At 33.6% G+C, this 17707-nt stretch overlaps 1 protein-coding gene across 1 annotated transcript in view; it reads left to right on the top strand.

Annotated features, from left to right (window-relative positions):
• The window catches only part of LOC106468986 (LIM domain-binding protein 3-like), a 60608-nt gene that overhangs the window by 17825 nt on the left and 25076 nt on the right, over positions 1-17707 (top strand). The window contains exons 4-5 of the mRNA XM_022397381.1: positions 15330-16260; positions 16905-17518. Coding sequence (XP_022253089.1) covers positions 15330-16260; positions 16905-17518 — 1545 coding nt within the window. The remainder of the gene's footprint in view (positions 1-15329; positions 16261-16904; positions 17519-17707) is intronic.

Below are 17707 nucleotides of genomic sequence, written 5' to 3'. Positions count from 1 at the left end.
CACAGTTATAACTTTCGAAGTTTATAGCACACTGATTATAGCGAACTACTAATAGACACTGTCACTTAGAGGTGTCGTGTTGGTTGTATTTATAGGCCTGGGAAGGTTTTCTATAAAATTCAGATTACATAACAATACTGAGCTATATTTAAACGTTTGCGTATATAGATATATTGTTGATTCTTACTCTCGAGAATCGTCTACAACTTTGGAGAATAGGAGGGAGTTTCGCAATACATATCTAGCACTATAAGGTATGCATGTTTTTAAATATAAACTCAATCCAAATAAACGTTGACATTAAAATAAACATATTACAACAAATTCGTTACAATGTTTTGGGATGATAAGTTTTATGTATATATTTTACGCATGAATATATATAAAAAAATGTACGGTGATGTAGGTGAAACTGTCCATTTATATTATTTCTTCTAAAATATTAGTTATTTCGTATAGATATATAAGAAATAATATGCACAATGTTATGTTCATATACATTAATGTAAGATTGAGACTGAATTACAACTTATACGTTTCTCAAATGGTTTACTCAACTCCATTTATGTTTCATTTAACCAGGAACTATTTATTTTTGTGTGATTCTATTTTTGAACATGTATAAGAATTTCAAGAAACAGACGGATTGCTTAATTTTCGTGACTAAGCAAACTAAGCAAATTGCTACGGATGGTGCATTCAGCAATAGATGGTTGCTAGCTTCGTGGTTAAAATTAACAGAAAAAATTCAGTTTATAACTCTTTATGTTTTTAGAGACCACGTTATCCACGATTATTTTGTGTCATGTGTTAATTCTGTAAGTTTCAAATTCACCACAATGTAAGAAAAGTAAGCTTATAAGAAATGAAAATAAACTATAATTGCAAAAAAGGTATATTAATAACTATAAGTAAAGTTCATATTTTTGTTTTATTAACTGTTATATACTTATATTTTCTTAGATTTATTTCAGTGTGTGGTTCATAGGCGGTGGAAGGGAGAAGATCATTGGGGGATCGTGCCCCCAACTTTTCATCCAATAGTGAAGTGCTCTTTTGAATGGGAAATTGATTCACTGTTTCAGCATAGCAAATAAGCTGCTCCTTCTCCAAATTTAAATGCATTCTGCGGCCTGTATTTTGGTTTAATAGATGCTACGGGCTCTGCAAGCTATTATAATAGTTACGTTTAACAAAATAACATAATGTTTTGGGACAACAAGGGGCCTATTGGTCCATTTCGGCTGTCCCATCCTCTAAGCTAAACTAAAACTATTAAATAAATACATTTAAAAAATCTTAAAGCCAGCCTTTATCATTCATATAGTTCTCAAGCTTTCTACTAAACTCATTTACATTTACTGCCTCCACAACATCCAAAAGAAACCCATTCCAGAAGCAAACCACCCTGTTATAAAAATAAAACTGTCTTAGCTGAAGATGACTCCTACCTTGTCCAAATTTATATTTGTTTTCTCTAGTCCTACTATTCGCGCCGTTAAGTATGAAAAAAGATAATGCATCAACACCATCAGTTCCCTTACAATCTTAAACACCTCAATCAGATCCCCCTCTAACTCTTTTTTTTTCTTCAAAAGAAAACAATTTCACATATTATAATATATCCTCATATGAAAACTCCTCCATTACAGGGACCATTCTAGTAACCCTTCTCTGAACCCTTTCTAACGATCCATTTTCCTTTCTAAGGTAAGGATCCTGAGACCGAACACGATACTCCAAATGTGACCAAACCAATGACCTATACAATGAAATTGTAACCTCTTTAGACTTATATTCAATATTTCTATAATGTTCAGGGATCAAACTGCTTTTTTTAACTTTAGATGACGATTCAATATATTTTAGACCAAAACGGTGTTTTGTAATGGCAGATTTAAAAGTTAACTCCATTTGGATTATCCGGGATTAACAAGACTTTCCCATAATGTTCTTTCTTTGTTATTTTTTATAGTATTGACAATGAAGGGTTTCTTTATTTATTTACTAATTTTGAAGTGATAAATTAGAGGGAATATAGCTAGTAAACACTAAACACCACCACCCACCGACAACGTTTCGATTACTCTTGTCAGACAAAATATACGAGATTTGACCGTTACTTTTATAATGTACCACGTTCCCAAAGTGTGGAGCGAGATTTTTTTTTAGTCCAGCACCCCCCTCCCCCCCGTGGCACAACGTTATGTCTGCGTACTTACAACACTGATTTGATTATTAAATGAAATTAGCGGACAGTTAACTGTACCATCAGTTGACATAACGTTAAGGAAGATCTTGCTAACATCCATAATTTTAAGATTTGAGGTTAAGATTTATTTGTATAAGTTCCTGATATTTAACCGGAATTGCTCTGTAACATATCATGTGTAGAAATCTTTGTAATTTTTCCTACAAACTGAAGTGTACTCACGGTAATGTTTTGCTTAAAGGATAGTTAGCAGCATAAAAATAAACTAAAATAATGAGATAATCGAAATAGTTACGAAATGTTTTCCATTAAATGTCATAATTGTATTAAGAAGAAGGTGTTCACATACATTATTAAAATCAAGAATTTGAAAGCCTTATCAATACCATGAAAACCCTAAAGTATAATAACTGACTAGTTTCTGTATATATATATATATATCAAAATTTCATTTCGTTATAACGTAACATGGAAGTTCACCACTGTCGTAATAGAATCTTTGAATCGAAAGCTTTCCAATATAGTTACATATTATTACATCAAGAGTAAAACTGCAGTCCCGATGCAAGCCAAACTGCAATGTATAATACATCTTTCAGTCTGCTCTATGACGTTAGGCACTTTTTCTTGGGTGTAGGTTTCGAGTTATGCAGATAACTGACTTTCCTACTTACGAAATACTGCTAACTAGTTTTATTTGTCTGCGCAGTTCACTGACGTCACAGCGAAGACTTAATAATTAAACTCGTTTATAATATTTCGTGTGAAACTTTTCGTACTTATTAGCAAGGGGGCAGTTCTAAACGATTGTCTTGAGCCATTTTCGTTTAACCTTTTCAATTCACAACCTACCTTTCAGTTAATCCTAAGACCCCCTAAGAATCATTTCAGATATAATGTAAAATATTTAAAACATACTCACTTGAAGAATGAGTATAATAATCATGCAAACTATGTAAATTGTTGCACATCGAAATATTTATAACCTGCTTTCACTGCATGGTATTGTTGACATTTAATTTTGAGGCACTTTATTTTGAAATTCTAGATATATAATTAACACTCAATTTTGAAATACTGGATGGTGTTGTTACCACTTAATTTTGAAATACGTGTGATTGTGAGTAGATGTGTCATTTTGTAGCAGACAAAAGGGGGTTAAAATGGGAGTGACAATATTTCTAATCAATATATTTTAAACAGGTATTGATTAAAGTAAGGTGCTATTAATTCTTAGTGCTCTTTTAAATCTGTATACCATTAAGAAAGTGTGTTTTTAACCATAAGACTGAGATAACTTTTTCTTCTATATTACTATTACTTTAAAGAAAAACGTTCATATATATATAACCCTTTTAAACGGAGCTGGCTGAGTGTCAAATCTTCGCATGCACACTGTCCTTATAACTATTTTAGTGGACGAAAACAATTTGTTGGAAAGACTGAGTGTTAACATAGAAGTAGGTGACCAAGTAATGGTAAAAACCAGTATAACAAGTAGTCACAACAAATTCTCCGAGTGATAGTATACGAAAATTTTGAAAAGCACCTATTTGTTTCGAAACGGTAAATGTATACCAGAATGCTTACAATTCTCGTAAAAGAGGCTATGGAGCATATAACATCTATTTTTTCCTTGTATTTGAATACTTTTGCATCCAGATCTGTAAAAAGCTTATATCTGGGCCACCCGAGTAATTATCCAGTTTCTATTTTGTTTGACAGTTCGTGTTTTATTAGTACACGTTTCACATGTAATAATATCATTTGATAATTAGTGTGCCAATCGAGCCTGAAAAAAAAGGTGCATGAGTACTTTCCTGTTTTATTAGTACACGTTTCACAGGTAATAATATCATTTGATAATTAGTGTGCCAATCGAGCCTGAAAAAAAAAGGTGCATGAGTACTTTCCTGTTTTATTAGTACACGTTTCACAGGTAATAATATCATTTGATAATTAGTGTGCCAATCGAGCCTGAAAAAAAAGGTGCATGAGTGCTTTCCTGTAAGCTTTCCAATTTCGTTGTTTATGCTTATACAATAGCAAGTTTTTATAGACTAAATTAAGTTTATGTTCGCCTGTAATTTCAGGTTATCAAACTCCAAGAAGCAAGGTTAGGTCAGATCATACATTTCACTGAGAGGTTTTATGCATGTAAAATTGATGTCGACGTTATGTTAAAAATGCATACGTTTTCCCCATTAATAAATGTAGAAGATTGAGTTATTGAAAGTTAAACGTTTATAAAATCGTGCAAGCAATTGTAAATATCATGCAAAACATAAATTTTAGCATTAATTATATTAAATCTCTCGATAATATTGTAAACATTTTTCATCTAATAAATTTGGTTTAATTTAAGTCATATCATAATAATATGACTTGTATAAACTACAATAACATCAAAGTCCATCTACGAAACTATAATCTTAGATACATAGTTTTTGTAATTTAATGTATTTTCATAAAACCAAACCAACTTGGTAAATTTTCAAACAAATTTTCTTAAGAGAAAGCTTGTTAAGCATATGAATGATAAGGGCTAGCTTTAAGATTTTTTAAAATTTATTTATTAATAGTTTTAATTTAGTTTAGAGAATGGGACAGCCGAGATGGATCAATAGGTCCCATGTTGTTCAAAACATTATGTTAAGTCATTGGCGAGAATAAACAGTGTTAATAAGGGGTTTCTATTCCTAGATGGCGCTATTCAGATATCTATTACATTTCCCAGTTTTCATACGCCATAAAGGACCAAGAACCGTGCAAGCACAGTTTCGTATTTTGATTATTTATTATGTTATCAATATTATTGTAATTATTATTAATTAACATAGATTAAATAACCAATATTCTACTTAGATTGACAAGCATGGAAACGTAATCTCTTAGCTAAATACTATTATGTGAAAAAATACAACAAGAACGTATATAATATTATGTTAATTGAGCTGAAATAACACGGTACAATTATTAAAACATGAAATATAAACAGTTTTAATTAGCCTGTATACATTATTCTATAAAACATAGTTTAGAACTGCTGAAAGAGGCGAGAAGTTTGAAAACGTTTGTGGACTTGAAATGTTAAATTTTTAAGTGTTGTTTCTTTAGAAATTTTATCATCCTGCTCTCACAGACACACCACAAAACTTTAATTGCTGCCTAATTTTATGGAAAAACAGTTTGTAGATAGAAATTATTGGTATATTTTTATTAACATTCTGCGCAGTCACATACATGCCGTATTGTATTTGTACAATTATATATATATAAAAGTTTACTTTCAGTACGTTCTCTGGTAATCTACAATCAAACAGTCTCAGTGACTCCTGTCTTCCTGTACATGTGTAAATTCTAAACTCCAGAATAGAAACCATTATCATAAAATTTCGTCGAACACTGGTTATATTAGGTTAGGACTTGAAATTCGATATAATTGTTGTTGTTTTTTGTTAAAATTATCCGGCTGGTAAACGTATACTACATCTTGGTAAGTTAGACCCAACATATCAAGTGCCGAAAAGGCCTTTCGCCAGGCCGGCTTGAATACAATAGTCATAGCAATAGTTGAGACACTAAATAAGGTTCTCGAAATGATGTATTGTTTCATATAGCATGAGGATTTATTTGTATAGTTCTTAGGAAATATTACCATAATACAATAACGTTAAACAAGGTGATAAAGTTCATGATATAGCTTGCCACAGAAAGTCCCATAGCATGTACTAATTCCTAACAGTTAACATAGCAGATATAGGATGGTTTATATATTGATATACATCCTTCTTTACATTTACTCATAAGTTCTTATAACTGAATATATTTTTAGAGAAACATTTTAAAGCACGAGTGACCCACTTTGTAAGAATACTTTTACCCATTATCAGATATTTTGACGGTGAAAACTTTTAACTAGGTTAACACTTTTGCTTTGAAGGGATAGGGATGTAAAAGAAGAGGAGTAACACTTGTGGTTAGGTGAAGAAAGAAAGTGTACTAATAATTCTGGCAAAAAGCCTGAACGATCTATAAAGAGACTGGAAGGTATGGTGTTCTACTTTTGAAACGATGTCGTCTAAAATTTGATCTTTCAATGCTTTTAACGTTTTTCTGTATAATCATAATTAAACGCACTTTTTAAAAATAAAAGTTTATAATTGTGTCGTGCACCGACAATTAATTAATACTTGATAACTATTATCTAAACTGTTTGCAAGGGAAATCTTTGGAACATCCTGAAAGTTTTCTTGGAGAAAATAATTCTTTTTTTTTTATTGTAGGCTTATATCAAACTGAACTTTTCTGAAGGTATGTATATACATGGTATAATAAATTTCAATCATTTCACATCCAAAGAACAAATGAAAGGATAAGCTTTCTAAATGTTTACATTATATCTTTAAAGTTCGAAGGACTTTTGCATCTACTTGCGAACCCAGCAAATGTAGTGTTTATTGAGTGTAGATAGGAGGTTAGAAATGGAAAATTCACGATTGAGCACATAAGAGGGCTTATGTAAATATAGCAACATGTTCGACTTGATAAGCGGTCCACTTTTGTTTTCCTTGGTTGGTCTTACTCTTCGTTTATGCGCATGCGCAGCTTATTATCCCGCCTCTGCTTCTACTGAACTTCCTACGTATGATGTAGGATGAAAGTCACCACAACACCTAAAATAACTTATTATACCTTCGTCGATGTGATCTGGCAAGTCGACATTTTGCACACTGTGTTCTTCAAAGGTCGATCTCTTTGACATACTCTACACAAGCTTTCAATGTGTTGATATAGCATGGAGAAAAGTTTTCAAGTACGGTGAGTGTGAACATTTAGGTTTGGTTGAATCAAATTCAAATATGTGATGTATATAAACCTTTATCAAATTTTCCTCTCGATATTATAACATTACAAACTTCACAAATGGATAGAAAATAACTACTTACACACATACAATTGTGTGTGTGTGAATTATAGTAGTGTTTATCTATTTTTTAGGATTTTTCATGTTGTCATAAAATAGGTATGAAAAGCTTATGTTACAATGATAGAACGTTTTACAATACTCTTGTGGATGAATATAAAACGAACATATTTGTGAATTAGATGTCAAAAAAGGGTAGTCAATGGTAGTCACACACGTTTAAGAAACGCTGTTAGGATGAGGCTGAATTCACTGGAGGATATTCTCGTTTGATAATCATTTTCGATAAACGAACATATTCATGAATTAGATGTCAGAAAAGGGTAGTCAATGGTAGTCACACACGTTTAAGAAACGCTGTTAGGATGAGGCTGAATTCACTGGAGGATATTCTCGTTTGATAATCATTTTCGATAAACGAACATAATCATGAATTAGATGTCAGAGAAGGGTAGTCAATGGTAGTCACACACGTTTAAGAAACACTGTTAGGATGAGGCTGAATTCACTGGAGGATATTTTCGTTTGATAATCATTTTCAATCCATGTATATAGACAAATATGTAGAAAATCTAAAAGAAGACTGCAAATTAACTTAAATTCTTTTACCTGATTCGCATCTTTCAGGACGTTTTCTTACATCAGACAGACGGACCCCACTTTCTTCTTTATGGTTTGAACCTCTTTGAAGTTGGAGCTTTACACAACTTTACATATAGCAGTTTTAAACCTTTAAACCAGTATATTAATAATAATTTTTCTGTCACAAAAACATTTTCCCCTCTTTTAGAACTTTTACGATTTTTTTTCTCGACACGTTATTATAGTTCATTTTGTTTGTTTGCGTTAGTGCAATGTTACACGATAGTCTGTCTGTGCTCTGTCCACCGCCGGAAATGTAATCCCGGATTTTAGCGTTTTAAGTCCATTAACACTTACCGTTGACCTACTGGAGACTTATGTTTTACAACAGACCACGTTGTTTCTATCTTAAGTAACAACCGAAGTCACTCAGTCATTTTGTAACACACACAGACAAGGTTATAATCGTAAAAAAAAGCCACCGGTAACTCAGCGTTAAGCTTGAGGGCTTATAACGCCACAAAGTTCGGGGTTTGATCCTTGCAGTGAGCACAGTGCTGATAGGCGTTTGCGTAACTTTGTGATAAAAAATAAGAAATTCGTAAATAAAAACAGATAAATGACGTAAATTCTAATACCCCCCTCCCCCCCATAAAAAATGTACGTAACTAATCGGGCAATAGAGCTCACGACTTTTATAAAACTTCATGAGGTGAAAAAGGATAAAGTAAATACTAGAGAATTAAAAACTTTTTAAATTAAAAGCTTTGGGCTTAATTACAATCTTTTGCTACTGAGCTGAAATTTCAACTATCGCTGAATTTAAATGTTTCAAAAATCAGAAGTTGTAATTAAAACGAACAGCGAATTGTTTAGTTGTCCACGTTTAAAATTTGATTTTTGAAATAAAATATACCAAGAATTATTCTATGATTATAAGTGTTATGTGAAAAAAAAAAAGGATATTGATAAGAAATGCTGATGTTATTTATAGTTAACCTTTTGAATGATAAGAGAAACACTCAGAAAACAAATAAAAGTCTTAACGAATATAATTAGGGTTAACCAAAACGTCTCTAAACAGCAAACACTATATTACATGTACTTAAGACTGCACCAGCCCTTTATCATAGTGTACTGTCGATAATGTTTAAAACTAGCACTATAATTATTTGAATGACATAACACCAATTCTTGGGTATGTGGAATATGAAATGTAGTCTGTGATAGAGTAACTACAGATATGAAAAACAACAGTACTTTTGATAGGAGTCGATTTTCGGCATGCTTTTATTGCCGAGCCTACAGCTATACAATACAATGAGTCTATTGAGACCAATCTCTCTCTCTCACGTCTACGTTACGCTTATTCTTGAACAAGATATTCCTATGTAAAAACAACTGGTAAGCATTTTGAATAACTTGGTCTCTGAAATAGAACGGCTCGATCTTTGGGCTTTATATTCGTATTCATCTTCACGTTTAGAAAAACCGTGCTTTCATGCACTAACAATTAAACTAAGAAGCATGTTGAATAATGTCAAAATTTATGTATAATTGTTTGTTTTTTTCAAATAATTCAACCAGTTTTTTGTTAGAATATTTTCACCAACTAGAACAATGCTTAATAAGTTAGAATGTAATAACATAATAATTAGATTGGCCTTTTGAGCGCTAAGGTATTTTAAACTTTTTCTACGATAAGAGTTGCTCGTATAGGTAAAGAATTCATGTTAAATTAAACAATAAAAGCTAACGCTTTAATAAATGGTTGTTGCTTTAGCGCAAATTTACACAGTGGACTATCTACGCTCTATTTACCGTGGGGAAGAGAACCCCGGATTTTAGCGTTATAACTTCGTATACTTACCGTTAACTCATCGAGGGACTTTAGTTAATGGAGAATAAGGCTTAATGAATTTCAACTTTTGTAATAATTACAAATTAGTATCTTACCAAGCATAGATCGACAAAATACAAAAAAAGTTTCATAAATTCGATAATATTTACGTCACCAACTGTGTACAAACTATTAATATCTCCTTGATAAAACTACTCTCAAAAAATATCCAAACTTGCTTTTTAAATTGAAAAAAATATAAATTAATGAGCTATTGAACTATTTTGCTCGGAAAGGGGGGGGGGAAGAAACTTTGATTTGTCTAAGTTACAAAACCATGTCTTAGATATTTCAATGTATTATCAAGTTTTTTTGGCAATTTTTTTCAGGGCTTTCTAGGCCAAAACCTTTTCTCAATTGAGTTTTGTTTTTCAAATTTCAATCAGTTCTTTTTTTCGTTTTTGTTAAAGAAAAAAGTGTTGGGGAATTTGAGTTTTTGGAAAAAGGTTTCAAAGATCCGGCATTAAAACAATGCAAACATTAGTTTTTCAAAAGGATTTTGGATTTGCATGTTGGCCCCGAAAAAATTCTCACTTGAGTTGGTCCGTTTTTTTTTTTTTTGTTTTTTGTCAACAATTGTCAAAAAAAGCCTGATTATAGACTAGTATTGCTTAGAAGAAAAAAAGTAAAGATCCAAATAAAAGAACTGGAAAAGAAAAAGTATGCTTCGCCAGCTTAGAGAAGCTTAACTGTGTGTTTTTTTTTGGACTTTATGGAGCTAAATGTTGAAATTTTTTTGTAGAATGTTCAGAGATGTTAGTCTTAATTTACGTGAAACACCAAACGTTTGTTTTTTTAATTCTTGGTACACTTTACATTGCGCGTTTTGTAGCTAATGCGTTGGTTGTTAGGCTGACACAGAAATTGTTTAAAGTTGCCTAAAATAACAAAAGTAGAGTAGTTTCTGACCCATTTCATCACAAAGCTGCTAGTTTTGCACTTTTTTTTTCTTCAAAGTAGTACGCGTCTCGTTTCTGCAACAGGAGAAATGAATATCTAATACATGTTCCTAACCTTTCGTATTTTTAAACATTAAAATTAGAACTTGTGAATTATAAAAAAAAATTGAACGAAGGTAAGTATAGGCCTCGTTATATAAATAACGTTTAATGCTTATTTGTAACTAAGCAATAAAGCTACACAATAGGCTATTTGTGCTGTGCCTACCGAGGGTATCAAAGCTCGGTTTTTAGCATTATAAGTATGCAGACTTAACACCGTGCCACTGGAGGCACATACAAATAAAGAAATAAGACAAGTCACAATGGTCAAGATAAATTGCGTGAAATACTGAGTTATATATGTTGTGTAAACATAAGTGTCATTTTAGTTTTTGTGTATTTGTTTCTTTACCCTTTTTTTTCCACCTGTCTATTATTTTTCTCTTATTCGCTTGTTTTGGATATTCGTACAAGATATGTGAGGGCTATCTGCGCTAGCCGTCTCTAATCTTGAACTGATAGACTAGAGGAAAGGCAGCTTCTCAACAACATTCATTGACCAAACAGTGAGATTTGACAGTTATTCTTATAACGCACCCACGGTCTCAAAGTGCGAAGCGCAATTTTGCGGAAACGAGGCGTGAATCAAGAGCCAGCAAGTTCACAGTTCGACATGCTAACCACTAGGAAGCATTATTTTTCTCCATTTATTGTAAATAAGGGTTTTTAGTTTTCTTTTTCAGATTGTAAATAAATTCACACACACATAGCGAAAAAACACAGAGACGAGCAAAGATGCAGGCTTTATTGGATAATTCAAACATTACCTCATTAGGAGGTCATATCTTCAAACATAACCTCATTAGGAAGTCATGTCCGTGCCCTTTATAGAGGAAACTTGTTTATTTGTTGTTAACTCAAAGTTACACAATTAGTTATCTATGCTCTGTCTAACGCGGATAGTGAGTCCCGATTTTCAGCGTTAAAAGCCCTCAGAGGTGCCACTGAGCCACCGTGGAGGCTTTTAGTAGAAACTACACTTTTTTGTTGTTGTTCCTTCCCTGTAGATTCGATAGCCCATTGCGTAGCTCAATCTTTCAAAAAGAAAACAAACAAAACTTTCGTATAGTTTGCCAATTGTTTTCTAAAATATTACAAACTACAATGTATATATCCTATCGCTATGTGTATTATTATTATTTTTCCAGAATAAGCATATGTATGTCGAGTTTAAACCAGCATGGTACCGCAGTTGGTTCATTCAAATTGCTTCAGATTAAAATATAACAGAAATTTAAAACCAAGCACGTGATCAGCTAGGTTAATATTCTTTGTGTACAGATTGTTTTTTTTTTAAATCTCTGATGCAGACTTTTATGAGTGACTCATAAGATATTCAATGCGCAAGGGTTAGGTATAAAGATAATTTTTACTACTGCTGGCTTTTTGATTTGAACTCAACGTCTTGACAAACAGAGAATGACTGTTCTTAGTGGACTTGAAATCTCTTTAAAGCGGTGCCGGCACATAAGAGCGTAGGTGTAAACATGATATGGCGTCTGACGTTTCATGAGACAGCGATCTTTTGATCATAGAAGATGTACTACATGCAAAAATAGTCATACATAAGTTTTTAAGCCATAACACTTGTTTTCTTTCTTGCATTCAACAATAAAAACAGCAACCATGTAAAATTATATAAATTTTATTGAGTATGACTTATCACCCATTTTGATCCAATTTAAAGTATTTCCAGACATTCTTCTGAACTAAAAAAAATACTTAACAGACAAAGCAGATGAAAGTAAAAACTAAAATTGTATAAATACTGAAGAAGACATAATTTTGGTATTTTTTTTTGTTATACTAATTTTATCTTATTACAACAACAACAACAACAACACGATAAATAAAACGATTATTCGGAAACTGAGAAGATATATACAATTTAAAATTATACTGACTATTGTGTAATAATGGAAACTAAGTGACACTAAAAAACTTGTAGTGAGACACGTCTCATCCAAAACTCTAAACACAATGACTCACGGTTATCATAATCTGACTACACTTGCTTTTTCTAAGAATCCGCCTTCGGTTTCACATTTAAGTAATAGCACCGAACGCATCTGTAACTTATGGTATATGATAACCAATCCTTTTTAATTAGGTTAGCAAAAGTTGATGTTTTGTGTGTGTTCTTTGTTATGGGTGTGGATTATACAATAATATGTTATTTACTGTTAGTATATTCAATTTGCAGTGTTAATTGTTATGCTCTTTTGTTAAATAGAATTTTTGAAAAAACCTTGTTTGTTTGTAGAATTTTGGGCAAAGCTACGCGAGAGCTATCTTCATCAGCCGTCCCTAATTTAGAAGTGATAGACTAGAGGTAAAGCAGCTAGTCAACTCTTGGACTGCTATAATCGAATAGTGAGATTGGTTGTCACAATTAATGTATCCACGGTTGAAAGGGTGATCATTTTCTGGAACGAGATTCAAACCCGCGATCTGCAGACTGCGAATCGATCGCCCTAACCATCAGACCATGTCAGGCCCGCGAAAACCTGAATAAAGGGCTATATGCACGTAGGTGATTCTAATTTTAAACTCATAAACTAGAAAAAAAAGGCGTCTGGTCAACAGCACTTACCACCAAATTATGGGCTACTATTGTCTGACAAAATAGTGGGATCTGATCGTCACTTTTATAACGCATTCACGGCCTTAAAGTGTAGTTCGCAGGTGTTTGTGGCAACAGGACACGAACCACAAGTCTTGGGATTCATAGTTTGGGTACATTACTCACTAGGACAGCCAAGCCCATTTAGAATGTTCTATTTGTGTAGTTTTCGATCTGGGTTATTGTCGGGTTCATACTGTCAAACCTGACACTTTACTTACTTTTAATGTGCATGCATTTCATAAATACTGTTAACCCGATCTATGATAAGTTTCAGTTGACATTTGAAAATGCTTACTCAATATAATCACTCATTTTTTTATCTGAAACTAATTTCGTATAAAAAAAATGAAACTCCACACATAAAGTTATGTTAGTAAAGCTTTTTGTAGTTTGGTTTGAGCAATGGTCTGTATAGTCAGTCTATGGGAATTAACAACTGGATTCAAGAAAGCGAGTAAAAAAAAAGAAAGAAAGATAGATAGAACTAGTCTTAGAACTATAATTTTTGTAACATCGGTATGAATAAAATGAACGTATACATACAAACACAACAATTAAAATTTATTCAAAGATAAGAGCAAACATCTTAGTAAACCAGTTATTTTGAATGCAGATTGCACTAAACCTTTAGCTAAAAACGTTCTAAACGGTTTGCAAACCTAATAGTTTCCATTTGAATCGGATAAGTGGCTTGAAGCTTATTTATTTTCGGCCCCCTAACCATAAACTTTTCTTCTTTAGTTTGAATTTACATTAGTGCTATTTATAGGTGTATAATTAGTAAATCGGTAAAGTTTGTTGATTACATTAAACTCTTGGGCATTTATAGCTATATTGAGAAGATTGGGGTACTATGGAACGACTTAGATCAATTGCAAAGGTGTACAAATGAACAAATGAGCCTTAAATATAGTACGTACAAGCTAATTCATATGGGTTATCATAATTTGGACCCCGCGTTTAATATAGATGGGGACCCACTCAATAGCGTGACTGAAGAAAATAATCTTGGCATCATATAGGATAATTCATTTAAGCCATCAAAGCAATGCTCCGTTACTTGTACAAAACGTAATAGAATTTTAAGATGTTTTATAGACATACTGATTACCAACAAAAGAAGCGGTTATTTCTCTATACAAATCACTAGTTAGGTCTTCTTATGTAAGAAAGAATACTGACTTATTAGAAAGGATTCAGAGGAGGGCTACTAGGATCATTCCGGGGATGAAAGGGTTATCTTATAGAGATAGATTAGATCTCTTAACTTATTTTATTTTGAGAAAAGAAAAGCAAGGTGTGATCTCCTTGAAGTTTGCAAGGTTATCCAGAGGATCGATATGATAAAGGCCTCTGATTTACTTGTGCTTCATTCTGAAGATAGTAGGACAAGAGGACAAAAATTGAAGGTTTGGAAAGGACAGGTTAGGTTTCAGTTAAGACAGTTTTATTTTTGTAACAGGGTGATTAGCTTATGGAATGAGTAGAAGGAGACCCGCACTTTACAAGACTTTAATAGGGTAATCGACGATTTCCTGAAAAATAAAAGGTTGGCTTAGATATTTACTCTTATCAAGGGTGGGTGCTCAAAAACAACCTTGAAGGGCCAAATGGCTCCTTATCCGTATGTTATGGTATGTTAATACACACCCACCCACCCTCACACACACACATAGATATGTATGTATTTGGCAGGATAAACAGGAAGATAGATATCTCCATACATATCTTTCATGAAAATTCTTAATAACTGAAATTTCAGGTCCTCATCCTTACCTACATGCTATGCAGACCCGCTTGCAATGTAGTAATTTTTATTTTAGTCTTGAATATATGTTTCGAGGTTAAATAAAATCATTAGTGTGATGCCATTCCTTAAATTTCTCTAATATTTGAGAGCCGACCAGATTACGATTATTTATTGTTAGATTTGTAAACTTAGCTATAAATTGTTATGTGTGAGATCATTTAACTACTGATAAGGAAAGACTTAACATATGCATGATACAGGGAAAGAGTTAAGCACAGTTATGTAAATGCTTACATTTTTTCTTCTGTTTTTTTGTTTTTTGTTTTCACAGAAAAGCTGTAGGCCACAGTAGTCCAGCAGTCTGGAGTCCTGCTACAAATTGCAACAGCCCTGGACCCAATCCTTTCTTTTCTGGGATTAATGGTTCTCATATATCAAATAACAGTCCGGTAGTCAAGCATGTACCTTCAACACCAGGATCATCAGGCCCTTACTGGGCAGCTAGGACAACAGCAGCGTCTACTCCTTCTGGCCCATATTGGGCAGTTCGAACCCCTAGCACACCCAGTAGTGCAGGTTCACAGTGGGGCGTGCAAACAAGTAATTCTACCAGAAACGGCTTTCCACGATGGCCTGGCCAGGAAATAAATGCAACGAGGAACGAAAATTCACACCAGAATGTTAATTCATCAAATTCAATCGAAATACCAGAAGGGAGTACACAATCACCTAAGGAAGATACAGAACAGAGGTATTCCACGTGTACAAATGTACAGTCTAATAGCCAGGATTATTTCAGTATACCTACCGAAACTCCAACTCGAATGAGCCCTTTTCAAAATTCTTTGTCAGACTCAAATTCTTCAGCTCAGAATGCTTTCCTATCTAACTCAGTGTCAGATCTTCCTACTCCACCAACGCCCATTTTTACTCAACATTGTGGAGCTGACGATTTAAAATTAACTAAAGAAAACACCCCACTCACTCTGCAAACTAATATTTCACCTCTCATGAATTCTGAGAATGCAGCTGAAATTATAACACCGCCCACCCCACTCTCAGAACCACTGTGGGAAAAACACATGGCTGTGACTCAACCCCAGATAACCGATACTATACTTACAAGTGAATACCAACAGGATTCCGTTACTAAAGAGAATATTCCAGAAACCCCTTCTATGGCTCCACCACCACCACCACCGCCCCCACCACCCCCTCCACCTCCTCCGGTAAATGGTCCCACCTGGCGGGAACTACAAAAGGTAAGATTTTCTAGGAAAATAGCTTCAATAATTTTAAGAACAGAAACAATTGGTTAAATGCCATTTTGATCGTACGAGTCTTAGAATGGCAATACCATCTTCGATTCTAAGAGTTTATAATTAATAGTTTTAAACAAACAACTTATATTTAATTAATTAGTATTACTTATACATATTTTTAGAATAACAAATAGTGAAGTTTATCGCTCATAGTCGCACAAAAACATTTATATATATATTTGTCAAGATAGAAAGTTTATAAACACGTAATATTCACAGAACAAAAAAAAAACGTCATAGATCGATAATAGGAGCAGAACGAATGTGTTTTGGTTGATTTACTCTCAGGATGTATATAGTCATCTAGTCAGTCATGTACTCTTTTTATTGCTGATGTAAAACGAAAACAATGTTTTAACATGTGTCTGTCTGTTTGTTTGTTTTAGTGTAAAGGTTATCTGCACTACGTCAGCCGCGGGGATGGAAGCCTAAAATTTAGCCTTATAGGCCCTGAAGTTTAATGAGTTTTTTTTTATATTCATGTATAAATACTTATTTTTTATTATTAGATATACATTTCTGTTTTCTTGTAAAATATTTGAATTTTTTTACACAGATAAATTCACATAATCTTCTATTCACAGAGGGAAAACAAACAAGAAAACACGGGTTACCATCCATTACAAAATTGTGCAAATACTCCTCAAGACGGTGCTGATAAACCTTTCAGCTACTTACCTGGTCCTTTACAAGGTAGTTTAAAGAAGGATAAAAAACCGTTTACCTACACCCCTGGTGGGATTGACCTATCCCAGATCAAATCTCCCCGAATGGCCCGCCGACTTATAGCCAATCAACAGGATCCGGGAGTTGGCGCAAAATCGAAAAATGAAAGCGAAACTCAGGCAGATAACGAACCGAACGAGGAGTTAAATGAATCACAAAATTACCCATCTCAGCACCTTGTTCCCCCTCGGGCCAAGTTAATGCAACCAGTTCTCCCTGTGTCAAACGGTCATCAGCCAATGCCACCATCTGTAACAACAAATCAGGATGCTGTGGGATTGAAACTGAACAATAACAAGTCTGAAACTGCTCAGTTTTCTAATCCTAATCAAGGTATCATACGTAACCCAAAGCAACGACAACAGGCGGTAATTGTCCCATCATACAACTCTCCTTTAAACCTCTACTCTCCAGAAAATACTTTAAATGCATATCAAGCTCAAACTGATGAGGCAGCCAGACAATTTGAAGGGTAAGTAAAATTTAACGTATGATTTTTCAATTAAGATGAACTTATTCTTTTGGTATTCAATAAACTTTTGGCCGGGCATGGCCAGGTGGTTAGGGCGCTCGACTCGCAAGCCGAGGGTTATGGGTTCGAATCCCCGTCACACCAAACATGCTAGCCCTTCCAGCCGTGGGGGCGTTATAATGTGACGGT

The sequence above is a fragment of the Limulus polyphemus genome, unplaced genomic scaffold, assembly GCF_000517525.1.
Source record: "Limulus polyphemus unplaced genomic scaffold, Limulus_polyphemus-2.1.2 Scaffold3249, whole genome shotgun sequence".
Taxonomy (NCBI): domain Eukaryota; kingdom Metazoa; phylum Arthropoda; class Merostomata; order Xiphosura; family Limulidae; genus Limulus; species Limulus polyphemus.
Note: the sequence above shows the minus strand (reverse complement) of the source record. Positions and strands in the feature narration are given on the sequence as shown.